A 26,295-nucleotide genomic window follows, 5' to 3' on the forward strand; every position below is an offset into this window, starting at 1 on the left:
GCGCTACGCCGCGTTACGAACCCGGCGACCCGAGTTACATTCCCGCACAAGGCCAACACCAGTGACGATTATTATCTGAAACGGTTATGGGCCTCCCCTAGGTCGACTCGGCTTCAAATGAGTGCCTGGTGCGGTGTGTAAACATCCTCACTCGGGAGACAAAGGCTATATGGGGGACCTTTGTCTTTATACTAAGACAGGCTCCTCGCGTCAGGGTTTTCAAATTACATCCTGCCCTTAATAATCTTGCGCGTTGTTACCCGCTGCACGTGTCTGATGATTGCAAAACCTATCCCACGTGACAGAAAGTGATTATTTGAAGCTGGATGATTGCATTGTGTATATGCATCTTGATTGAAATCTGCACTCGCCACGTGACAAGGGACACACGCGAGATCTATCTCTCAATTTGAAGCAGAATTTTCCATGTTACATGCGATGTCTTGATTTGAAGCTTTCGCGACTGCAGTAATCCATGCTCTGTGGTTGTCTCACCTGATGACGATTGCTTGTGTTGCGATCGAAACGTCGTAAAATATTATTTTTTCTACCTACGTGACTTTACCGAAAGAACCAAAGAGTATACATGCGATGTGTTTACCAATCATCAAGGCTTGTGCAGAGTGTGAACGCGTGCTTTGTATTTGAACAGAGCACGTGGGTAACCAGGGAAAGGCGTCGGGGTACCGTAATGGGTCGCGAGAAGTAGAGTTTGAGCAACTTGGTGTTGACATTGAGTAGAAATATGCACATCACAGGATATCTTTCTCGTCGTCGTCATCATCATCATCAACTCCACCACCACTACCTCCAGTGCCACCACTACCTGTGCCACAACCACTACCTCCACTTCCATCACCACTACCACCACTACCTCCACCTCTGTCACCACCTCCACTAATTTCACCACTACCGCTACCACCATAAATCACAACTTCTACCACCCAACTATTCCTCCATCTTCGTTACCACCACCACTATCCACCACAACCACCAATGATGCCTCTGCCATTACCACTGCCTCTACCACCACGACATACATCACGTCCACTTCCTTCTCCAACCACCACTACATACACCACCACTACCTTCACTTCCGCCACGAATACAACCATAACCCTAATCATAACTCTAACCATAACCCTTGCCATAACACGAACTATAACCATAGCTATAACCATAGCCATAACCCTAATCATAACCCTCACCATAAACCTAACAATAACCCTAGCCACAACCCTAACCATAATCTTAGCCACAACCCTAACCATAATCTTAGCCATAACCCTAATCATAACTCTAACCATAACCCTAGCCATAACACGAACTATAACCCTAGCCATAACCATAGCCGTAACCCCAAACATAACCCTAATCATAACCCTAGCCATAGCCTTAGCCACAACCGCTTGCATCCACACAAGAGTCATCACCGTCAGCATTGGCCGCCGCAGTTGCGCTTTGATTTGGAGCTCCGTTCGCCTCCGCTGGGGGGAAAGAGAGAGAAGTCACCTTGCATCAAAAACAACGCGAAGCAGCCCCAGCTTACACGCGGGCACGCCAGTCCACTCAGGGAGCCTGCATCGCGTTTATAGGAGCATCATCGATTTGCCGTTAAATATGTTCTATTAAAAAAATAGCATTCTTAAGTGTTTTTTTTTTAATTACGTCTCGGTGTACATTTATCTCGTATGAACGCATCTTCAATTATATTTTGGAAGCGAATGGAAGAATGCGGTTCGACATACGACATTTTACGTTACGGATACGGCTTTCAGGAACGTACCTGCTACATATACCAAGGGATGCTCATATTAATGATTCGATGTATGCATCGTGAGTTTAAGAGCACATTCAAATGAAGGGGACAATTCTGGTAAGGTAATTTCGTTAAGGTGATTTTCCCAGGGAGATAAAGAAACTATATTTCACGGAAAGGTCACGGAATGAGGTGGATACCGAAGGTTTGAAAATAAATCAAGGAAGTGCCGAATCCGATTCGTCGTCTCACTGGACATCTGCGAGAAAAAAGAGCTTCATAGCTCATCGGATTCTTCCAGCCTAAATAAGATTGTGATTGTGACGCAGGAATTTTAATTGTGAATTTTATTGCGAATTTTGATTGTGAAATTTTTATTGTGAATTTATATTGTGAGTTTTGTTTGTGACTTTTGATTGTGGATTTTTACATTTTAATTGTGAAATTTGATTGTGAATTTTTATTGTGAATTTCGATTGTGAATTTTTATTGTGAATTTTAATTGTGAATTTCGATTGTCAATTTTCCTTGAGAATTTTTAGTGTGAAATTTTATTGCAAATTTTGATTGTGAATTTGATTTGCGCATTTTCATTGTAAAATTTGATTGGAATACAGGAATTTTCCACGAGCTCGCGGTAGACTTCACCATCGGTTTAACGACGCCTTCACCATCGTTCCAACAACGTCGCCGTCACGATTATAATCGACGGTTCAACGCGTCCTCGCTTGTGTAAGAAGTTGGTATTGTGGTCTTGGATGCGAAAACTTAATGGATTAATGTATCTGTTGCGATAACTTCTGTTATTAATGTTGTTTTTGCTAATTTTGTTTTGGTGCCATTTCTTTACGATTCATTTGCTCATTTGTATCTTCTCGGCGTTTTTACTTGCTCGAGAGTTGCTATACAATAACAAGATTTGGCCCTGATACGCAATTAGTGTACCGTGTCGCGGGATGCAATTCGCATGAATGACGCGATGTAAACTAAAATTACGAATGATAATAAAAAATATTATAATTATAATGAATGAAGCCGATTTGCTTTGTTCGTGTACCTGGTGCCGGCGACGCCTCCATGGCTGCAGGGGCAGCTACCGGAGTTGCTGCTGAACAACACATTCAACAATCCCGGATTCATGTCAACATCAATCGTCGTCGTCAAATGACCTTGACAATTCATCGTTAGGTGAAGGGCGCAGCCCCTCCAATCGCTTGCTCACGCCACTGCTGGTACAACGTTCCTCCACTACGCGGAGCACGAGAGAGCGAGAGACGTCGGTAAGATTTTTTTTTTGGTTACGGAAGAGGTAGGGAGCACCTAACCCACGCTTAATCGCACCACACGCTGCCCCGCCGATAGCCTTAACTGTGGCGCGGGGCCCATTCATACCGCTGGGGTGGACGGAAACCAGTGGGGAATTGAACAACAACAAAAAAAAACGCGCCCCATTTGTTTCGGCTGCCGCGCCGGGGAGACCGAACTGACGATCTCCGCCTGCATTGCTACGTGCAGCGTGCTCGCAAATCTGACGTGGCCGGCGTCCCGGCCTTCATCGTCAATCAGCACTCTTCGTTAATTTCAGAAAAGCAAATTGCGATATTTTGGTGTTTGTTCCCTGCGTCACGTGATATGTGTTTAGCAATCATCAGGCACGCGCAGCGCGGTCGCTGGAAGGGATTTTCAGAAGTAGTTCTGTAATGCCGAAGCTCCTTCCGCAGGGCGTTCTCTATCGAGGGGAGGGGGTGGTAAAGTGGATTTGTTTGATGCGCTTAAAACTAAATATTTTTAAATGTGACCAGGGAAGGTCCACTGTGGTATATAGCTTTTTTTCAGACGCGACCTGGCCACAAATGATAGCTCAACGAAGTGGCTCATCACGTTGAGATGTCTAGCAGCCAAATACATTTATAAATGTGGAGGGAAAAACCGGAGGACCCGGAGAAAAATCCACGCTACCACGGGGAGTAACATGCAAACTTAAAATATACAGGCGTCAGGGTCGGGAATGAACCCACGACCACCCGTATACTAGGCGAGGTAGTTAACATTTCGCCACCGTGGCACCCCAACCAGATGACGACCAGGATAGTCTTCTTGAGTCGAGCACTGCCTAGCGGGAAAATTCCAAACGGGAACCGCAGACATCGTTACACGACGCCCATAGCACAAACGGGAATTCAATTGGGGGAAAAAGGACAGTCCTAAGAATGTTGTACAAATAAAAAATTAAATCACCGCACGAAATGAATAGAGGTAACGAGTTAATGAACACGCGATGGAAATACGAAAGACAAAGATACCCTGTAGCCTACATAGACCGTTGGGGTCAAGTGCTGCCATAAGCGAGCACATCATAAGGAGGACATGGCGCAAGAGGGAGTGGATGTGGTGTGGATGTCACCACGCACAGCCCCGTCCCCCTTCCCCAGTTCTGGATTCCTCATTTGAGGCTACGCCGACGTAGCAGAGGTCCAGGTTCAGATATCGCTCGCCCACTTGATGTTAGCCGTGGCCGGGAATCGAACTCGGGCCGCGGAGGGCATAACGCAGCGCAGCTAAACACTGCACCACCACTTTTTGCGGTGGGCAAAGATAAAGATCTCCCCATGTAGCCACCCGTACAGGCTGCTGGGGCAAGTGGTGTTAGCGAGCGCCTAATAAGGCTGGCATAGTGCACGAGGCAGTGGTGCGGTGGTCATCACCACCACCACCACGCACGGCCGCCTTTGCCTCCCCAAGAGGTGACCGTGTACACACTGCACAAGAGTGACGGACACACACAAGACAAAGAAAGATCCGCCGTGTAGCCTTTCAGAGGCTGCTGGGGCGAGTGCTGTTAGTCATCACACACACGTGCTCACGTGCTTTGCCACACGAGGTGAAGTAAGTACACAATCCCTGGGGGCGGTGAGCGCCACGCTGGTTGCGACGACGCACGAGCGACGACTCGAGACGCGCGGGTGGCAGCGGCAGGGAGGAGCAGCAACCGCCGCTTGGCTTGACCAGTGGCAGACGGCGCGTGCCCCTTGACCCCTCCCGACACCGGCGAGGGTTAAGGTGGTGGCAGGGCCGGATTAAGGCACGGGGGGCTTTAGGGGCTGCAGCCCAGGGGGCTCCGCCAGCTGGAGGGCCTCCAGAGATGAAATGAACAGTTATTTCGTTTGCGAATGCTGAATTGTATTTGTTGTTGGCCTTGTAAAAATACAATTTAATTTGTCTTTAACTTTGTTTTCCTTTTGAATATATTACCTGGGGCGGGGGTCTCACAGTACCTGTAGCCCAGGGGCCTACAAAATCTTAATCCGACCCTGGCTGGTGGGGGGGGGGGGGGGACGGTGGGTGGGTGGATGTGGGGGTGAGGGTGGTAGAACGTAGCGCGGCCACGTCGCTCCACGAACGGCGCGCTCCCTCACCCTCCGCCGCCGCCGCCGCAGCAGCAGCAGCCGCCGCCGCCTTGACTTTGAGCTCGAACTTGACCTTGGAGGTGCCACACACCACGGCGTAGGAGCCCGCGTCCTCCGCGGCGGCCGCGTCGACCTTCAGCGTGTGGCGGTTGCCCTCGGCCTGCACGGACACGCGACCGCCGGCCGCCACCTCCTTGCCGTCTCGCTGCCACTTGACCTTGGCGCCGACCTTGGCCGTCTCGGCCACAAACTCGGCCGCTGAGCCGGCGGCCACCTCCAGCGAGGCGGGTTTCTTGCTGAAGGCGGACACTGCGCGGAGACGCGGAGACGCGGAGACGCGGGGACTTTTGATTATTGTTGGTGGTGGCGGTGCTGGTGGTTGGTGGTGGTCGTCGTGGTGTTTAATGACGATGGTGGTGGTGGTGGTGGTTTCGCTGGTGGTGGTGGTGATAGTGCGGGCACGGCGGGGAGCACAGTTGGCGCATCTGCCAGTCATCTCACTCAATCAACCCATGGTATTTGGGTCTGTCCCGTGACCTCCTCCTGCCAGCAAGCGAGCCTTCGATACTTCACGTGGCCTCGAACCGCGCCTGGCCTGGCGCAAGCGCCGTGTTGGCCTCACCGCCACTCAGTGGTGAACGGTCGTTGTTGGTTGTGGTGATGATGATGATGGTTTGGTGGTGGTTGTTGTCATTATGTTAATGCTGGTGGTGGTATTTGTTGCTGTTAGTCGTTGATGCTGGCTTAGCTCGTGATGGTGGTTGCTGATGTGACGCTACGAACCTGGCGACCCGAGTTCGATTCCCGCTCACGGCCAATATTGGTGACGATTATCTGAACCAGTGCTGGGCCTCCCCTAGGTGGACTCAGCCTCTAATGAGCACCTGGTGCAGTGTGCAAACATAGCCACGAGGGAGACAAAGGCGGCCGGGCGTGGTGCTGGCCACCCACCCCTTCGTGCACCGTTCCGGCCTTCATAAGTGCTCGCTAAGAGCACTTGCCCATACAGTCTGTTAAGGCTATACGGGGGATCTTTGTCTCATTTCTCTGTGTATATATGTGTGAGTGTGTGTGTCTGTGAGTACGTGTGCACTCACCACTATCTTCTCCGTGGGAATGTAGGCAAGTGGCTGAGTAGCAGTTATGTCTACGAAACCGGCGTGCCCCACTGCACAATTTCAGGAGACACGTCAATCCAAGTGCCACTTAAATATAACGATGAAGTCACTGGCTTGTGGCTGGGACCTTACGGGAGCCGTCCTCCCCCTGGCGAGTGAGGGTGACGCTACCTTTGACCCCCTCGTGCGCCGTCACACCGCACCAACCCTCGGTTCCTCCAACCGCAACGCAATCCCAGGCTCTGTATTCTTAGTCACGGCCCAGGCTCTGGCTCAAGATAATCGGAGCGAGGGACCACAGGCAAGCTGTATGGCTACCAGGCGGGTGAGCCGGCGCTACCAACAATTTCCCAAGCTCTGCGGTCCTCTCTAAATGAAGGCGCTATCCGCCAATTAACAAGTATTTACACGTGGGAGATAACTGGAGCAGCTGTAGAAACCCCACGCGTGCGAGGGGACAACACTCTATCCCGTGTGGCTTGAACAGGCGACGTCCCCGTTTTTCAGAAAGTGAGTTTCACAACATTTGTGCGGTGATACACCAACCCTCTCTGCCTCCACAGTGCCGAATTACAGGCCACGGGCGTCGCCAACAATGCCCGACTTATTCCAACTCCTACCCTTTCAAGGGTGAGGGCCCACGACCGGCTCTTTATAACTCCACGCCCTAACCACTGCGTCATAGACGAGACCACCGAACGTACACCAGCAGCATGTGCTTTGTGTGTCTGTGTTGTGCTTTGGCTACGTACGGCACGAAAGAAGTTCAACATGCGTACACACTACTGCCTGGAACACTGCAGTGTGGCCTAAAAAAATATTTACTCGATTGGGATGACACGTAGCAACGTCGCAGCCTACTGACAGACTCATATCCCGTTTGCGGGCCGGGCTGGTATCGAGTCATCTTGCGCCCACAGGGACAGCTGCCACTGCGAGAGGGGGGTGCCCATTTGAATGTTTGCAAATGAGACGTGATGTAAAGTGCTGCATCGCCCCCGCGTATAGGACGCTGCATGGAAAAGCAATTGATTATTATAACATAACAATTATCAACAACTGCCTCTTTTGAAGGTGCACTTTGCAATCGCGCGCCGAGATGAGCGTGGTTTGCCCGTCCGCCTTGGGGTACACTTTGTGAAAGTGCCGTGAGGCGGTTAGTGATCGACAGTGCTCATCAATGTTCCGGGCACGTGCTGCGCCTAACGGCTTCTATATTTAAACGTCCGTACCGATGCCCCCCCCTTCCCCCCCCGCTAGAAACCGATGACCTCTGCCTCACCCCAAGGGCACCGCCCCGTGATCCTCACCCGCACGCACGGGGCCGCAGCAGTGGAAGTTTATCACCCTGCACATTGTCGCCTGTCCAGGAGGAGTAGCTGGAGAAAACCCCCACCACGCGCTCGAAATAGCAGACGGGTTTCAAGAACCTACTTTCTCTACTGCCACATTCCGACCGCTCCCCACCCCCACCCCTCTCCCCGTCAACACGTCCGTCGTGTTTGACGGCTCCGTAAATCTCGACACGGCCCAGCAACCCCCTCGCCTCCAAAAGCGCTGGATCACGGGAAAGCATCGTTATCACCACGCCCGTTGACATCAGTCAGCCTCATATTCGATCCCTCGCACAACGTGGATCATCGCAGCATCTCTGTGTTTGCCACGCAAACACTCTCGTTATTGTGTCTGTGTGGTCTGTGACACACTCCGGTCGTCTAAATTGTCTTATGGTTGTTATTGTTTGTCTTGCATCACACTGGGATTTTTGTACACGGCGTTACATTACGGTGTTTTTTTTCTGGAAGATTTGCTGGTTTATCCGGGATGATTCTGTTTGCGCGTCGTCGCTTTAAGATGTTTCTCTCTTCATATTTAGTTTGTTGCGGTTGCACCCGACTCAAAAGCCGCATGGCTCACAGGGCTATGCCTAATAAATAAAACTTGAAACTTAAACTTGTCATCGTCGCAGCAGCGGCTTTTGGCTGCGAGCCATCGAAACAAAGACGGCGGTCACCGCATCGCGTGGCGCTTTCAGACGCGCGCCTGCGGCCGTCTGGAACGTTCTTCCCTTCCTATCTTAGGAAGCCACTGGTAGCTATGCCACTTTGAAATCGTCGAGACTGATAAAGTCATTACTTTAGAACACGCTTTTTTGTGTTCAGTTTGTTGTCCTTCCCCCGCACCTCCGACTAGCGCGGTTGGTTACGCACGGTGCGAAATAAGCTCACAGTACATACACAAGTACACGTGCGTCTAACCCTTGCTACCTGCACGCTACGCGAACGCCAACACGGGCACCTTGGACACAAGCTGGGACTCGAATCCGCTGTCGAGTCCCCCACGATAAAAAAACAGAGTTCTCGGCTGTAGCGACGAGTTGAGCGTCTCAGTCCGCGTTAGCAATTCCTTCAAAACGTCTCTCACCGCTGCCGTCTCCCGGTCAAACCTCGTCGCCCACACTCGTACGAAAGCTGACAGCGCCCACGTTATTTGTGGTGGTGGTCACCCATCCGAGTACTGACCAGCCTCGTCGCCGCTTAGCGCCCGAGATGCAACGGAGTTTGCGCGCGTCCAAGGGCAATTCGGTCATCAACATGAGCAGCCGTGATCGATCCACTGCTGGATGCAGACCTTGTCCGCAAGGCGTCAACGTCTCTCGCGGTCCTGCGAGGTGATTAGTCTGCCGAGCACTTGCACACGAGGTGCTGATTTCACCACTATTCTCCACCGTCGGACATCAACCGTCTAGAGCGACGCCTCCTCCTGCCCAATCCAACTTTACTTCTCTCAAAAGTTCGGCGTTTGGGGGCCGATTATTTGTTTCCGTTCGCGCTGCTAAAATTATGTTTAATGTTGCTCCGCTGACCACGCGTATCCCCCTCTCCACCCCCACCAACCCACCGTCTGCCAAGCCCCCCCCCCCAACTCCCCAGCCCCCCAGCCACAGTTGTCGGCCTCGTTAAAGCAAAATTTAGGTTATGGGGAAACACGACCCCTGGGGGAAGAATGAAACTGGAGGCCGCGCCACTTAAGCTCCCCCGCGGTTGAGGCTGCGTGAGGTCGAGGGATGCAGGCGTCATCACCTCTCGCGGGTTACCGTGGGGGGGGGGGGGTGTAATCAGTGCCCCCGTGGGGGGTGATCAGTACCCCCTATTAATAACGAAGTCGCCAGCATCGCGACGCGCGGTGACGAAAGGCGCCATACCTCGAGCGCGATCCACACCGCGTGCTTCGGCAGCCCACGTCGAGATTCGCCGCACCCCTCCCTCTCACCCCACCCCGTTCCATACGACGGGCAGACCTTCTAGTGACAATGCCCAGCCCACGTGGATGAACCCGGAGTTAAGGTGGTGGAGGCCTTTGCTCGCCTCGCCACGTCTCGTGAGTTGGTTGGAGCGCGCCTGGCAGGACCGGTCGCAGGTGTCCAACTCGGCCCCGTCGGGGTTGCCAGCGCCTCGCGCTCAGTCCGCCGGGCCGCGAAGCGTTCCACCACCGGCACCGCTAAATCGGTTATAGGCGGACGCACGGGTTTTGGCGTGACCGATGCAAACCTGTGTTATGGATAAACCTGTGTTATGGATAAACCTGTGTTATGGATAAACCTGTGTTGTAGATAAACCTGTGTTGTAGATAAACCTGTGTTGTGGATAAACCTGTGTTGTAGATAAACCTGTGTTGTGGATAAACCTGTGTTATGGATAAACCTGTGTTATGGATAAACCTGTGTTGTAGATAAACCTGTGTTGTAGATAAACCTGTGTTGTAGATAAACCTGTGTTGTGGATAAACCTGTGTTATGGATAAACCTGTGTTGTAGATAAACCTGTGTTGTAGATAAACCTGTGTTGTGGATAAACCTGTGTTATGGATAAACCTGTGTTATGGATAAACCTGTGTTGTAGATAAACCTGTGTTGTAGATAAACCTGTGTTGTGGATAAACCTGTGTTGTGGATAAACCTGTGTTATGGATAAACCTGTGTTGTAGATAAACCTGTGTTGTGGATAAACCTGTGTTGTGGATAAACCTGTGTTGTGGATAAACCTGTGTTGTAGATAAACCTGTGTTGTAGATAAACCTGTGTTGTGGATAAACCTGTGTTGTGGATAAACCTGTGTTATGGATAAACCTGTGTTGTGGATAAACCTGTGTTGTGGATAAACCTGTGTTGTGGATAAACCTGTGTTGTGGATAAACCTGTGTTGTGGATAAACCTGTGTTGTGGATAAACCTGTGTTATGGATAAACCTGTGTTGTAGATAAACCTGTGTTGTGGATAAACCTGTGTTGTAGATAAATCTGTGTTATGGATAAACCTGTGTTGTAGATAAACCTGTGTTATGGATAAACCTGTGTTATGGATAAACCTGTGTTATGGATAAACCTGTGTTGTAGATAAACCTGTGTTGTAGATAAACCTGTGTTGTGGATAAACCTGTGTTGTAGATAAACCTGTGTTGTGGATAAACCTGTGTTATGGATAAACCTGTGTTATGGATAAACCTGTGTTGTAGATAAACCTGTGTTGTAGATAAACCTGTGTTGTAGATAAACCTGTGTTGTGGATAAACCTGTGTTATGGATAAACCTGTGTTGTAGATAAACCTGTGTTGTAGATAAACCTGTGTTGTGGATAAACCTGTGTTATGGATAAACCTGTGTTATGGATAAACCTGTGTTGTAGATAAACCTGTGTTGTAGATAAACCTGTGTTGTGGATAAACCTGTGTTGTGGATAAACCTGTGTTATGGATAAACCTGTGTTGTAGATAAACCTGTGTTGTGGATAAACCTGTGTTGTGGATAAACCTGTGTTGTGGATAAACCTGTGTTGTAGATAAACCTGTGTTGTAGATAAACCTGTGTTGTGGATAAACCTGTGTTGTGGATAAACCTGTGTTATGGATAAACCTGTGTTGTAGATAAACCTGTGTTGTGGATAAACCTGTGTTGTGGATAAACCTGTGTTGTGGATAAACCTGTGTTGTGGACAAACCTGTGTTGTGGATAAACCTGTGTTGTGGATAAACCTGTGTTATGGATAAACCTGTGTTGTAGATAAACCTGTGTTGTGGATAAACCTGTGTTGTGGATAAACCTGTGTTGTGGATAAACCTGTGTTATGGATAAACCTGTGTTGTAGATAAACCTGTGTTGTAGATAAACCTGTGTTGTGGATAAACCTGTGTTGTGGATAAACCTGTGTTATGGATAAACCTGTGTTGTAGATAAACCTGTGTTGTGGATAAACCTGTGTTGTGGATAAACCTGTGTTGTGGATAAACCTGTGTTGTGGATAAACCTGTGTTGTGGATAAACCTGTGTTGTGGATAAACCTGTGTTATGGATAAACCTGTGTTGTAGATAAACCTGTGTTGTGGATAAACCTGTGTTGTGGATAAACCTGTGTTGTGGATAAACCTGTGTTGTGGATAAACCTGTGTTGTGGATAAACCTGTGTTGTGGATAAACCTGTGTTGTGGATAAACCTGTGTTGTAGATAAACCTGTGTTGTGGATAAACCTGTGTTGTGGATAAACCTGTGTTGTGGATAAACCTGTGTTGTAGATAAACCTGTGTTGTGGATAAACCTGTGTTGTGGATAAACCTGTGTTGTGGATAAACCTGTGTTGTGGATAAACCTGTGTTGTGGATAAACCTGTGTTGTGGATAAACCTGTGTTGTGGATAAACCTGTGTTATGGATAAACCTGTGTTGTGGATAAACCTGTGTTGTGGATAAACCTGTGTTGTGGATAAACCTGTGTTATAGATAAACCTGTGTTGTGGATAAACCTGTGTTGTGGATAAACCTGTGTTGTGGATAAACCTGTGTTGTGGATAAACCTGTGTTGTGGATAAACCTGTGTTATGGATAAACCTGTGTTGTGGATAAACCTGTGTTGTGGATAAACCTGTGTTATGGATAAACCTGTGTTGTGGATAAACCTGTGTTGTGGATAAACCTGTGTTATGGATAAACCTGTGTTGTGGATAAACCTGTGTTGTGGATAAACCTGTGTTGTGGATAAACCTGTGTTATAGATAAACCTGTGTTGTGGATAAACCTGTGTTGTGGATAAACCTGTGTTGTGGATAAACCTGTGTTGTAGATAAACTGTGTTGTAGATAAACCTGTGTTGTGGATAAACCTGTGTTGTGGATAAACCTGTGTTATGGATAAACCTGTGTTGTGGATAAACCTGTGTTGTGGATAAACCTGTGTTATGGATAAACCTGTGTTATGGATAAACCTGTGTTGTGGATAAACCTGTGTTGTGGATAAACCTGTGTTATAGATAAACCTGTGTTGTAGATAAACCTGTGTTGTGGATAAACCTGTGTTATGGATAAACCTGTGTTATGGATAAACCTGTGTTGTGGATAAACCTGTGTTGTGGATAAACCTGTGTTGTGGATAAACCTGTGTTACGGATAAACCTGTGTTGTGGATAAACCTGTATTATGGATACACCTGTGTTGTGGATAAACCTGTGTTGTGGATAAACCTGTGTTATAGATAAACCTGTGTTGTGGATAAACCTGTGTTGTGGATAAACCTGTGTTGTGGATAAACCTGTGTTGTGGATAAACCTGTGTTGTGGATAAACCTGTGTTGTGGATAAACCTGTGTTGTGGATAAACCTGTGTTGTGGATAAACCTGTGTTGTGGATAAACCTGTGTTGTGGATAAACCTGTGTTGTGGATAAACCTGTGTTGTGGATAAACCTGTGTTATGGATAAACCTGTGTTGTGGATAAACCTGTGTTGTGGATAAACCTGTGTTATGGATAAACCTGTGTTGTGGATAAACCTGTGTTGTGGATAAACCTGTGTTATAGATAAACCTGTGTTGTGGATAAACCTGTGTTGTGGATAAACCTGTGTTGTGGATAAACCTGTGTTGTGGATAAACCTGTGTTGTGGATAAACCTGTGTTATGGATAAACCTGTGTTGTGGATAAACCTGTGTTGTGGATAAACCTGTGTTATGGATAAACCTGTGTTGTGGATAAACCTGTGTTGTGGATAAACCTGTGTTATGGATAAACCTGTGTTGTGGATAAACCTGTGTTGTGGATAAACCTGTGTTGTGGATAAACCTGTGTTATAGATAAACCTGTGTTGTGAATAAACCTGTGTTGTGGATAAACCTGTGTTGTGGATAAACCTGTGTTGTAGATAAACTGTGTTGTAGATAAACCTGTGTTGTGGATAAACCTGTGTTGTGGATAAACCTGTGTTATGGATAAACCTGTGTTGTGGATAAACCTGTGTTGTGGATAAACCTGTGTTATGGATAAACCTGTGTTGTGGATAAACCTGTGTTGTGGATAAACCTGTGTTGTGGATAAACCTGTGTTATAGATAAACCTGTGTTGTGGATAAACCTGTGTTGTGGATAAACCTGTGTTGTGGATAAACCTGTGTTGTGGATAAACCTGTGTTGTGGATAAACCTGTGTTATGGATAAACCTGTGTTGTGGATAAACCTGTGTTGTGGATAAACCTGTGTTATGGATAAACCTGTGTTGTGGATAAACCTGTGTTGTGGATAAACCTGTGTTATGGATAAACCTGTGTTGTGGATAAACCTGTGTTGTGGATAAACCTGTGTTGTGGATAAACCTGTGTTATAGATAAACCTGTGTTGTGGATAAACCTGTGTTGTGGATAAACCTGTGTTGTGGATAAACCTGTGTTGTAGATAAACTGTGTTGTAGATAAACCTGTGTTGTGGATAAACCTGTGTTGTGGATAAACCTGTGTTATGGATAAACCTGTGTTGTGGATAAACCTGTGTTGTGGATAAACCTGTGTTATGGATAAACCTGTGTTATGGATAAACCTGTGTTGTGGATAAACCTGTGTTGTGGATAAACCTGTGTTATAGATAAACCTGTGTTGTAGATAAACCTGTGTTGTGGATAAACCTGTGTTATGGATAAACCTGTGTTATGGATAAACCTGTGTTGTGGATAAACCTGTGTTGTGGATAAACCTGTGTTGTGGATAAACCTGTGTTACGGATAAACCTGTGTTGTGGATAAACCTGTATTATGGATACACCTGTGTTGTGGATAAACCTGTGTTGTGGATAAACCTGTGTTATAGATAAACCTGTGTTGTGGATAAACCTGTGTTGTGGATAAACCTGTGTTGTGGATAAACCTGTGTTGTGGATAAACCTGTGTTGTGGATAAACCTGTGTTGTGGATAAACCTGTGTTGTGGATAAACCTGTGTTGTGGATAAACCTGTGTTGTGGATAAACCTGTGTTGTGGATAAACCTGTGTTGTGGATAAACCTGTGTTGTGGATAAACCTGTGTTATGGATAAACCTGTGTTGTGGATAAACCTGTGTTGTGGATAAACCTGTGTTATGGATAAACCTGTGTTGTGGATAAACCTGTGTTGTGGATAAACCTGTGTTATAGATAAACCTGTGTTGTGGATAAACCTGTGTTGTGGATAAACCTGTGTTGTGGATAAACCTGTGTTGTGGATAAACCTGTGTTGTGGATAAACCTGTGTTATGGATAAACCTGTGTTGTGGATAAACCTGTGTTGTGGATAAACCTGTGTTATGGATAAACCTGTGTTGTGGATAAACCTGTGTTGTGGATAAACCTGTGTTATGGATAAACCTGTGTTGTGGATAAACCTGTGTTGTGGATAAACCTGTGTTGTGGATAAACCTGTGTTATAGATAAACCTGTGTTGTGAATAAACCTGTGTTGTGGATAAACCTGTGTTGTGGATAAACCTGTGTTGTAGATAAACTGTGTTGTAGATAAACCTGTGTTGTGGATAAACCTGTGTTGTGGATAAACCTGTGTTATGGATAAACCTGTGTTGTGGATAAACCTGTGTTGTGGATAAACCTGTGTTATGGATAAACCTGTGTTATGGATAAACCTGTGTTGTGGATAAACCTGTGTTGTGGATAAACCTGTGTTGTGGATAAACCTGTGTTATAGATAAACCTGTGTTGTAGATAAACCTGTGTTGTGGATAAACCTGTGTTATGGATAAACCTGTGTTATGGATAAACCTGAGGTGTGGATAAACCTGTGTTGTGGATAAACCTGTGTTGTGGATAAACCTGTGTTACGGATAAACCTGTGTTGTGGATAAACCTGTATTATGGATACACCTGTGTTGTGGATAAACCTGTGTTGTGGATAAACCTGTGTTATAGATAAACCTGTGTTGTGGATAAACCTGTGTTGTGGATAAACCTGTGTTGTGGATAAACCTGTGTTGTGGATAAACCTGTGTTGTGGATAAACCTGTGTTGTAGATAAACCTGTATTATGGATACACCTGTGTTGTGGATAAACCTGTGTTGTGGATAAACCTGTGTTGTGGATAAACCTGTGTTATGGATAAACCTGTGTTGTGGATAAACCTGTGTTGTGGATAAACCTGTGTTGTGGATAAACCTGTGTTGTAGATAAACCTGTGTTGTGGATAAACCTGTGTTGTGGATAAACCTGTGTTATAGATAAACCTGTGTTGTGGATAAACCTGTGTTGTGGATAAACCTGTGTTATGGATAAACCTGTGTTGTGAATAAACCTGTGTTGTGGATAAACCTGTGTTGTGGATAAACCTGTGTTATAGATAAACCTGTGTTGTGGATAAACCTGTGTTGTGGATAAACCTGTGTTGTGGATAAACCTGTGTTGTAGGTAAACTGTGTTGTAGATAAACCTGTGTTGTGGATAAACCTGTGTTGTGGATAAACCTGTGTTATGGATAAACCTGTGTTGTGGATAAACCTGTGTTGTGGATAAACCTGTGTTATGGATAAACCTGTGTTATGGATAAACCTGTGTTGTGGATAAACCTGTGTTGTGGATAAACCTGTGTTGTGGATAAACCTGTGTTATAGATAAACCTGTGTTGTAGATAAACCTGTGTTGTGGATAAACCTGTGTTATGGATAAACCTGTGTTATGGATAAACCTGTGTTGTGGATAAACCTGTGTTGTGGATAAACCTGTGTTGTGGATAAACCTGTGTTACGGATAAACCTGTGTTGTGGATAAACCTGTATTATGGATACACCTGTGTTGTGGATAAACCTGTGTTGTGGATAAACCTGTGTTATAGATAAACCTGTGTTGTGGATAAACCTGTGCTGTGGATAAACCTGTGTTGTGGATAAACCTGTGTTGTGGATAAACCTGTGTTGTGGATAAACCTGTGTTGTAGATAAACCTGTATTATGGATACACCTGTGTTGTGGATAAACCTGTGTTGTGGATAAACCTGTGTTGTGGATAAACCTGTGTTATGGATAAACCTGTGTTGTGGATAAACCTGTGTTGTGGATAAACCTGTGTTGTGGATAAACCTGTGTTGTGGATAAACCTGTGTTGTAGATAAACCTGTGTTGTGGATAAACCTGTGTTGTGGATAAACCTGTGTTGTGGATAAACCTGTGTTGTGGATAAACCTGTGTTAAGGATACACCTGTGTTGTGGATAAACCTGTGTTGTGGATAAACCTGTGTTGTAGATAAACCTGTGTTGTGGATAAACCTGTGTTGTGGATAAACCTGTGTTGTGGATAAACCTGTGTTATAGATAAACCTGTGTTGTGAATAAACCTGTGTTGTGGATAAACCTGTGTTGTGGATAAACCTGTGTTGTAGATAAACTGTGTTGTAGATAAACCTGTGTTGTGGATAAACCTGTGTTGTGGATAAACCTGTGTTATGGATAAACCTGTGTTGTGGATAAACCTGTGTTGTGGATAAACCTGTGTTATGGATAAACCTGTGTTATGGATAAACCTGTGTTGTGGATAAACCTGTGTTGTGGATAAACCTGTGTTGTGGATAAACCTGTGTTATAGATAAACCTGTGTTGTAGATAAACCTGTGTTGTGGATAAACCTGTGTTATGGATAAACCTGTGTTATGGATAAACCTGAAGTGTGGATAAACCTGTGTTGTGGATAAACCTGTGTTGTGGATAAACCTGTGTTACGGATAAACCTGTGTTGTGGATAAACCTGTATTATGGATACACCTGTGTTGTGGATAAACCTGTGTTGTGGATAAACCTGTGTTATAGATAAACCTGTGTTGTGGATAAACCTGTGTTGTGGATAAACCTGTGTTGTGGATAAACCTGTGTTGTGGATAAACCTGTGTTGTAGATAAACCTGTATTATGGATACACCTGTGTTGTGGATAAACCTGTGTTGTGGATAAACCTGTGTTGTGGATAAACCTGTGTTATGGATAAACCTGTGTTGTGGATAAACCTGTGTTGTGGATAAACCTGTGTTGTGGATAAACCTGTGTTGTAGATAAACCTGTGTTGTGGATAAACCTGTGTTGTGGATAAACCTGTGTTATAGATAAACCTGTGTTGTGGATAAACCTGTGTTGTGGATAAACCTGTGTTATGGATAAACCTGTGTTGTGAATAAACCTGTGTTGTGGATAAACCTGTGTTGTGGATAAACCTGTGTTATAGATAAACCTGTGTTGTGGATAAACCTGTGTTGTGGATAAACCTGTGTTGTGGATAAACCTGTGTTGTAGATAAACTGTGTTGTAGATAAACCTGTGTTGTGGATAAACCTGTGTTGTGGATAAACCTGTGTTATGGATAAACCTGTGTTGTGGATAAACCTGTGTTGTGGATAAACCTGTGTTATGGATAAACCTGTGTTATGGATAAACCTGTGTTGTGGATAAACCTGTGTTGTGGATAAACCTGTGTTGTGGATAAACCTGTGTTATAGATAAACCTGTGTTGTAGATAAACCTGTGTTGTGGATAAACCTGTGTTATGGATAAACCTGTGTTATGGATAAACCTGTGTTGTGGATAAACCTGTGTTGTGGATAAACCTGTGTTGTGGATAAACCTGTGTTACGGATAAACCTGTGTTGTGGATAAACCTGTATTATGGATACACCTGTGTTGTGGATAAACCTGTGTTGTGGATAAACCTGTGTTATAGATAAACCTGTGTTGTGGATAAACCTGTGCTGTGGATAAACCTGTGTTGTGGATAAACCTGTGTTGTGGATAAACCTGTGTTGTGGATAAACCTGTGTTGTAGATAAACCTGTATTATGGATACACCTGTGTTGTGGATAAACCTGTGTTGTGGATAAACCTGTGTTGTGGATAAACCTGTGTTATGGATAAACCTGTGTTGTGGATAAACCTGTGTTGTGGATAAACCTGTGTTGTGGATAAACCTGTGTTGTGGATAAACCTGTGTTGTAGATAAACCTGTGTTGTGGATAAACCTGTGTTTTGGATAAACCTGTGTTGTGGATAAACCTGTGTTGTGGATAAACCTGTGTTAAGGATACACCTGTGTTGTGGATAAACCTGTGTTGTGGATAAACCTGTGTTGTAGATAAACCTGTGTTGTGGATAAACCTGTGTTGTGGATAAACCTGTGTTGTGGATAAACCTGTGTTATGGATAAACCTGTGTTAAGGATACACCTGTGTTGTGGATAAACCTGTGTTGTGGATAAACCTGTGTTGTGGATAAACCTGTGTTGTGGATAAACCTGTGTTGTAGATAAACCTGTGTTGTGGATAAACCTGTGTTGTGGATAAACCTGTGTTGTGGATAAACCTGTGTTATGGATAAACCTGTGTTATGGATAAACCTGTGTTGTGGATAAACCTGTGTTGTGGATAAACCTGTGTTGGGAATAAACCTGTGTTATAGATAAACCTATGTTGTAGATAAACCTGTGTTGTGAATAAACCTGTGTTATGGATAAACCTGTGTTATGGATAAACCTGTGTTGTGGATAAACCTGTGTTGTGGATAAACCTGTGTTGTGGATAAACCTGTGTTACGGATAAACCTGTGTTGTGGATAAACCTGTATTATGGATACACCTGTGTTGTGGATAAACCTGTGTTGTGGATAAACCTGTGTTATAGATAAACCTGTGTTGTGGATAAACCTGTGTTGTGGATAAACCTGTGTTGTGGATAAACCTGTGTTGTGGATAAACCTGTGTTGTGGATAAACCTGTGTTGTAGATAAACCTGTATTATGGATACACCTGTGTTGTGGATAAACCTGTGTTGTGGATAAACCTGTGTTGTGGATAAACCTGTGTTATGGATAAAACTGTGTTGTGGATAAACCTGTGTTGTGGATAAACCTGTGTTGTGGATAAACCTGTGTTGTGGATAAACCTGTGTTGTAGATAAACCTGTGTTGTGGATAAACCTGTGTTGTGGATAAACCTGTGTTGTGGATAAACCTGTGTTGTCGATAAACCTGTGTTGTGGATAAACCTGTGTTGTGGATAAACCTGTGTTGTGGATAAACCTGTGTTGTGGATAAACCTGTGTTGTAGATAAACCTGTGTTGTGGATAAACCTGTGTTGTGGATAAACCTGTGTTGTGGATAAACCTGTGTTGTGGATAAACCTGTGTTGTGGATAAACCTGTGTTATGGATAAACCTGTGTTAAGGATACACCTGTGTTGTGGATAAACCTGTGTTGTAGATAAACCTGTGTTGTGGATAAACCTGTGTTGTGGATAAACCTGTGTTGTGGATAAACCTGTGTTGTGGATAAACCTGTGTTATGGATAAACCTGTGTTGTAGATAAACCTGTGTTATGGATAAACCTGTGTTGTAGATAAACCTGTATTATGGATAAACCTGTGATGTAGATAAACCTGTGTCATGGATAAACCTGTGTTGTAGATAAACCTGTATTATGGAGAAACCTGTGTTGTGGATAACCTGTGTTATGGATAAACCTGTGTTGTAGATAAACCTGTGTTATGGATAAACCTGTGTTGTAGATAAACCTGTGTCATGGATAAACCTGTGTTGTGGATAAACCTGTGTTATGGATAAATCTGTGTTATGGATAAACCTGTGTTGTAGATAAACCTGTGTTATGGATAAACCTGTGTTATGGATAAACCTGTGTTATGGATAAACCTGTGTTATGGATAAACCTGTGTTATGGATAAACCTGTGATGTAGATAAACCTGTGTTGTGGATAAACCTGTGTTGTGGATAAACCTGTGTTATGGATAAACCTGTGTTGTGGATAAACCTGTGTTGTGGATAAACCTGTGTTATGGATAAACCTGTGCTAAGGATAAACCTGTGTTATGGATAAACCTGTGTTGTGGATAAACCTGTGTTGTAGATAAACCTGTGTTATGGATAAACCTGTGTTGTGGATAAACCTGTGTTGTAGATAAACCTGTGTTGTGGATAAACCTGTGTTATGGATAAACCTGTGTTATGGATAAACCTGTGTTGTGGATAAACCTGTGTTATGGATAAACCTGTGTTGTGGATAAACCTGTGTTGTAGATAAACCTGTGTTGTGGATAAACTCGAATGCCGTTCAGAAATTACCATTATCCCATCTATGCTTAAAAAAAAACAAGAAATTAGCTCCAAAAATGTGTTTGTAATTTGTAGGGGAAAGGATGTCCATGTCTTTTTACATCTATAGGTGTACGAACTTTGAATAGGTTTTACCCTTTCTGGCAATCAAACACGAGATTGTGTTAAGATTATTTTTCTACCTACGTGACTTTACCAAAAGACCCATAGAGTATGGATTCCTGCAGTAACGAAAGCTTCAAATCAAGATTGTGTTAAGATGTTCAAACACCCAAATAGAAACATTTTGCAAGGAATCAAGTACTACATTAACCACACACGGTTCTTGTCGTGAACATGCAAACAAAACATGCTCTTTATTGCCAGAAATGGTTGAACCTCTTCTTATTTTTTTCATACTTTGACACTGGAAAAAATATCCCATTTTGTACGAACTTTGTGTATCTGGTGGCTCTAAGAAATGTCTGAATCCAAATATAATATATCAGATTCTTCGTCAATAGCTCAACATGTTCGGTTATTTTGTTGCAGATTGCGGCAAAAACGAATCCAATAGAATTCGGATAACATCAATCACTCGGTATTGCTTTGAAGCGCGCCTGATAGGACCGGTTCCCGATTTTGAACTCGGGTTGTCGATTCAGATGGACGGGCACATGCCCAGAGTTGGTGGATCACGCAGATATTTGCGAAGCTCCCAATCCCTTTTGCGCTGTGCGGTGGCCAGTAGATGGCAGCACAGCAAGTGGGTTCCAGAAGCCATCCGTGGTGACCTTTCAGTCGTATTCCCTCTTCATAATTGTCACGCCGTCTCTCTGCCCCTTCTCTGGCCTCTCCCTCTACGTGCTGTGATGAAGGGCCATTGCTCGAAACGTCATCTATTATAGACTTATTTCCTTTTAAGGCCACAGTGTTATTTACGAATGTGTCGAGTTTCCGTTTTTCTTGCGTGATAATCGGCATTTTTTGGTTGTATAAAAGCTCGCGTTATAGGGGCCCTGAGCCGGTGGTGGAAATTCCACGTTTCTATGGCGGCTGCCAGCTGATACGTATAACAGCCAGTGCTGACACTTGGCACCCTGTCTGGTGTTTATAGAGAATAGACCCTCACGCCAGCCGAGATGGAGCAGCACTGCTCCTCCGTACGATCCCTCTACCTAGCCATGGAGTTAAAGGCTTCACTGAATCCCAATACCTCTTTTGGGGAGGGTCTTGCCTTGGGCTGATTGACCAGTCCCCTATCGAAGACCCTAATTCGTGAGAGCAAATCGAACTGACAACTCCTATCCGATCGAAATCCCTCATTTCGATAGGATCATTTGTGTTTATTAGTAATACATCGGCATTTGGCGACCCCCACTGTCACTGTGTAGCATATTATTACGTGCCAGGGACTCTATGAGATGATAGGACAATAGTTTGAGTCTATAATTGGCAATAAGTAACGGCAAAGCAGTTCTAAGTGACTCACAGAATTGTGCGCAGTCGCGTATACAGTACACGACTTCCCTGAAGGCATCAACACCTTCAGCGAGCGCGATGCCGATCACACAACGCGGTTCGAAATCTACCCTCGATCGATGGCTGCGCCATCGCCGCACACGCGTCGAATAAAAAGCAAGGGACAAGTCCTTACTTACTAACAACTCCTTACTTACTAACAACTCCTTACTTACTAACAACTCCTTACTTACTAACAACTCCTTACTTACTAACAACTCTTCTATCGTTTTTCATTGCTGGAGGGGTTGCCCCCCCCCCTACCTGAAAATCCTGGCTCCGCCATTGGGTAGCCGCGTACGGGAGCGGATTCCTAAACCCATCTGTGTTGACATTTGAGTGTTACAACCTGGCAGGCGTCGTGTGGTATTTTCCGGGTCCTCCCGTTTCCTCCCAAGCTCCCATCGATGGAATTGGCCAAACGCCCGCAATGTATGGAGGAATGGTAAAATTACATATTTTTGTTTCATTACTATGATTAAACTCCAGGCATACGAGGGGTTAACGTACACAATTAACATACACAATTCTGTACAGGCGGGTCATCGACCTACTTGCTGTACCGTCATACACACGCCACCTGCCAGGCCTGCAGGTTAGCAGTCTGATGCACAAGAGAATGTCTCCATTACCCCACATCTAAAGTGCTGGATCGCAGCACAATTATCGTACAACCACCACGCCTTATGCAAGGTGGAGCGGTGGCGCGGTGGTTAGCGCACTGCTGCGCTGTGAAGTCAGCCACCTGGGTGTGCATCTCAAACACGGCTGAGAGATATCTGAACCGATTCTGCCACCGTCAACTCGCACTGACCAGCGTGGTAGAGCATCGGTCAAATATCCGGCAACAGACCAACTATATAACGTTGTTGTAACAGCTCTCTCGCTGATTCAGCAGTGTCACTGCTGGATAATTCTTTTCCGCCCGAGGACGACCGCTTGTGTTGCGATCGAAACGTCGTGATATATTATTTTTTATTTCGTTTTATTTTTCTACCTACGTGACTTTACCGAAAGAACCAAAGAGCATGGATTCCGGTCAGTCACGAAAGCTACAAATCAAGATTAGACCAACTAAAGATTCCGCATGATTCTATAACTTAAACACGTACAACTCTTTGTCGCGAACCGCTGCTGGAATGAAGGTCAATGATGGGGCTGGTTTGACCATACTTCACGACGCTGGTCAATGCGGTTTGGTGAAGTGGCGAGGCCGCCACTGATTTGTTGGCCGTGAGTGAGCATCGGGCTCGTTAAAGCGCGGTGTGCCCACGGGCCACTCCACCGCTGCATTCCTACCCACCGTGCGCGATTATATAATGCAGCTCTAAATATTCCCGACAAATATAAACGCGCGTCGTTGATATTTTTAAACGTAACATTGTTGGCATACTTAATGACTAGACACGTGCACGGACAGTGCTCCTGGGTATATTGCCTAACGATGCTGAGATACCACCGTCAACACCGCGACCGGCACTTGATATTTGCCCAGACAACTGCAAATACAAATGCAGGCCCTGGTCTTATGCATGTTAAGCAAATGCGTCGTTACGGTAGCATTGTCGAGATCTTTTGCATCACGTCTTCCTATCGGGATACTCGTTTGAAATCTGCTATGCATTGCGAGTATTACTTTGAAGAAATAGACAGGGCTATGTCACCGCAGGTGATGAGTAACCTCAGGTTTAAGTCCGTCAGGTTGTCAAGTGAGCCTTCAATGACCGACTCTCTTGCAGCAGTAATCGATGAAGCAAGCAGGCCAAGCCGGGAATTGTTTTATTTTGGGGTAGACGTATTACGAGTCGCACACACCGAGACACGCTGCTGATATCGTTCGACCAGGCGATCTCAGCGTATCGATCAGCGGGGCTGTAAATGGTTTCTACGTTTCGAAGTCTCATTGCCCGGACTCGTTGAGACGCTCGATTGATTCTGCACAGTCAACGGTGGTTGTCCGATGGAATGGACGGATGGATAGTCTTGAGCCCGCCATAGAAATGTGGAACTTCCACCACTGGCTCAAAGCTGCAAACGGGAGATGAGTACCAAATGCGTCAACGACTGCGCGTTACTTTCGAGGACGAACTGGGAGTCGAACTTGTGTGCGAGCCACTCACCGGCTTTCTTTGGTTCGGGCATGTTGCGGCGGTGATGACCTCGGGAACAGAGACAGCGCCTCCGCGATGGTCTGGAGAGGGAATTCTGACAGCTCGGAGCCTCGCGCCCCGTGATTTATAATGGCTCTGCTACCCCCCCCCCCCCTCTCTCTCTGTCATCCCCCCCCCCCTCGCTTCGTCCGATCAACCTCTCCTGCTCCCTCCATTCCCTCTTGGCCGCTCTCCAGAGACCCCGACCACCCCCCCTCTACCACCCAACGACCACCCCACACCACCACCCCCACACCACTCACGTCGTTCCTCCAGATCCCACAGCCAGCAGCCCACTAAGGTGAATAGATCGCCTTTATTTAAACGCGCAGATATATGAGCCGGTATCTCGCAGGTCGAGACTAAACAGTGAATGGCAGCCAAAGTCGGAAGAAGAAGAACACGCCAGCGTGTGTGCAGACGCTGGATGGAACGCTTTCGTCGCGGGACTCTGAGACATGGCAATGGCTCCAGGAGGCCTTCATCCATCAGTGGATTGATCGTGGCTGATGATGATGATGGGATATGAGGGAACCGGTGGCACGCTCATTGCGTTGAGAACCCGGCGGACCTAATGTCGGTTCTCGGCCACGGCTGATATCAGTCGTAGCGAGTGATGTCCTAAAGCGGCCCCGCTACGCACACAGCCTTCATCATCAACCCATCGCTGACACGCGCGGTGAAGTATGGTCAAAGAACCCCCATAACTGACACGCTTTGTGGGATCCTCGATCCAGCAGTGGATTGTACATCAAGACCCGTGCATTATTATGCGATTCACTGTACGTAAATGGCAACGTCCGATGCGCACCTTTACTTAAATACATTTAAAATTAAAGGTGGAAATCACAGGAGTGGAGATCGTGGTCACTCCACCCCAACTCTGAACCATCTCTTAAACCACTGTAGTCTGCATTCCTTCAAAGGAGGAGGATGGCCTTCTAGGCCACACGAACTCTTTCTCTCCTGATCAGCAAACTTCGACATTGCCGTGTAGCTCCTGAACTTACCGCCATTCATGGGGCAAGAAGAGAATGGAATTTTCACGTGCAGTCCTATTGTCAATCCACTGCTGGATGAGAGCTTCCACAGAATGCACTGGACTTGGGTAAAAAAAAAAAAGATGTTGAACCATTCTTCACTACTCCGGTTATTGTAATTTTTTTTTACAGAAATATTTGTTTTAAAACAAAAGTGAACCTTTGTTGAGAATAAAAGTTACACTTTCGTTGTTTATTAAACAGAGGCCCGTAATCAGAGAACGCTATTCACTTACAGATAAACGTTGACCAGGAATAATTCAAAACATTTACTGTGTTGTAGTAATGAGTCGGAATATTAACAATGATAACGAACACAGGCGTGGGGTTATTATGAAAGGGCGAGGGAGAGCGATGCAATTAGTCAATTAACACATCAAAGAGCGGACGCGTTCCAGAATGCGAGCAATTCCACACTAGGAAAATGAATTAATGATAGAGGGCCCCAAGCAATTGAGTGCAGTGGAGTCAACGCAGAGGGTGGAGCGGTGGCGAAGTGGTTTACGCACTGCACTATGAATCCGATGACCTGAGTTCGATTCCCTTGCCACGGATAACTTCAGTGTGTATGTATGCACATGTGTACGGTCGAGTGTGTGTGTTTGTCTTTATGTACGTGTAGTGGGGAGCGGTAGTGTAGCGGTTAGCGCGCTGCGCTATGAACCCGGCGATCCGGGTTCGATTTCCGATCACGGCCAACACCGGTGACGATCATCTGAACCGGTCCTGGGCCTCCCCTAGGTCGACTCAGCCTCAAATGAGTATCTGGTGCGGTGTGTAAACATCGCCACTGGGGAGACAAAGGCGGTCGAACGTGGCGCTGGCCACCCACCCCCTCGTGTACCGTTCCAGCCTTCATAGGTGCTCGCTAACAGCACTTGCCCCTGTTAAGGCTATACGAGGTATCTTTGTATTTGTATGTAAGTGTGTACGGTC

At 45.8% G+C, this 26,295-nt stretch overlaps 1 protein-coding gene across 4 annotated transcripts in view; it reads right to left on the reverse strand.

Moving 5' to 3' along the window:
- Positions 1-24,398, reverse strand: part of MYBPC1 (myosin binding protein C1) — a 95,196-nt gene extending 70,798 nt beyond the window's left edge. For 3 of the 4 annotated variants that reach the window (XM_032949182.2, XM_032949181.2, XM_076065409.1), the window contains exons 1-4: positions 24,290-24,398; positions 5,176-5,475; positions 2,817-2,867; positions 1,434-1,487 (exon numbers count right to left, since the gene is read on the reverse strand). In XM_032949182.2, coding sequence (XP_032805073.2) covers positions 1,434-1,487; positions 2,817-2,867; positions 5,176-5,475; positions 24,290-24,311 — 427 coding nt within the window. In that variant the 5' untranslated portion in view covers positions 24,312-24,398. The remainder of the gene's footprint in view (positions 1-1,433; positions 1,488-2,816; positions 2,868-5,175; positions 5,476-24,289) is intronic. The other variant, XM_076065408.1, reaches the window with a different exon arrangement.
- Between the last annotated feature and the right edge of the window lie 1,897 nt (positions 24,399-26,295).

The sequence above is a fragment of the Petromyzon marinus genome, chromosome 7 (assembly GCF_048934315.1).
Source record: "Petromyzon marinus isolate PM22_M1 ecotype Great Lakes invasive population chromosome 7, UKy_Petmar_22M1.pri1.0, whole genome shotgun sequence".
NCBI classification, from domain to species: Eukaryota; Metazoa; Chordata; class Hyperoartia; order Petromyzontiformes; family Petromyzontidae; genus Petromyzon; species Petromyzon marinus.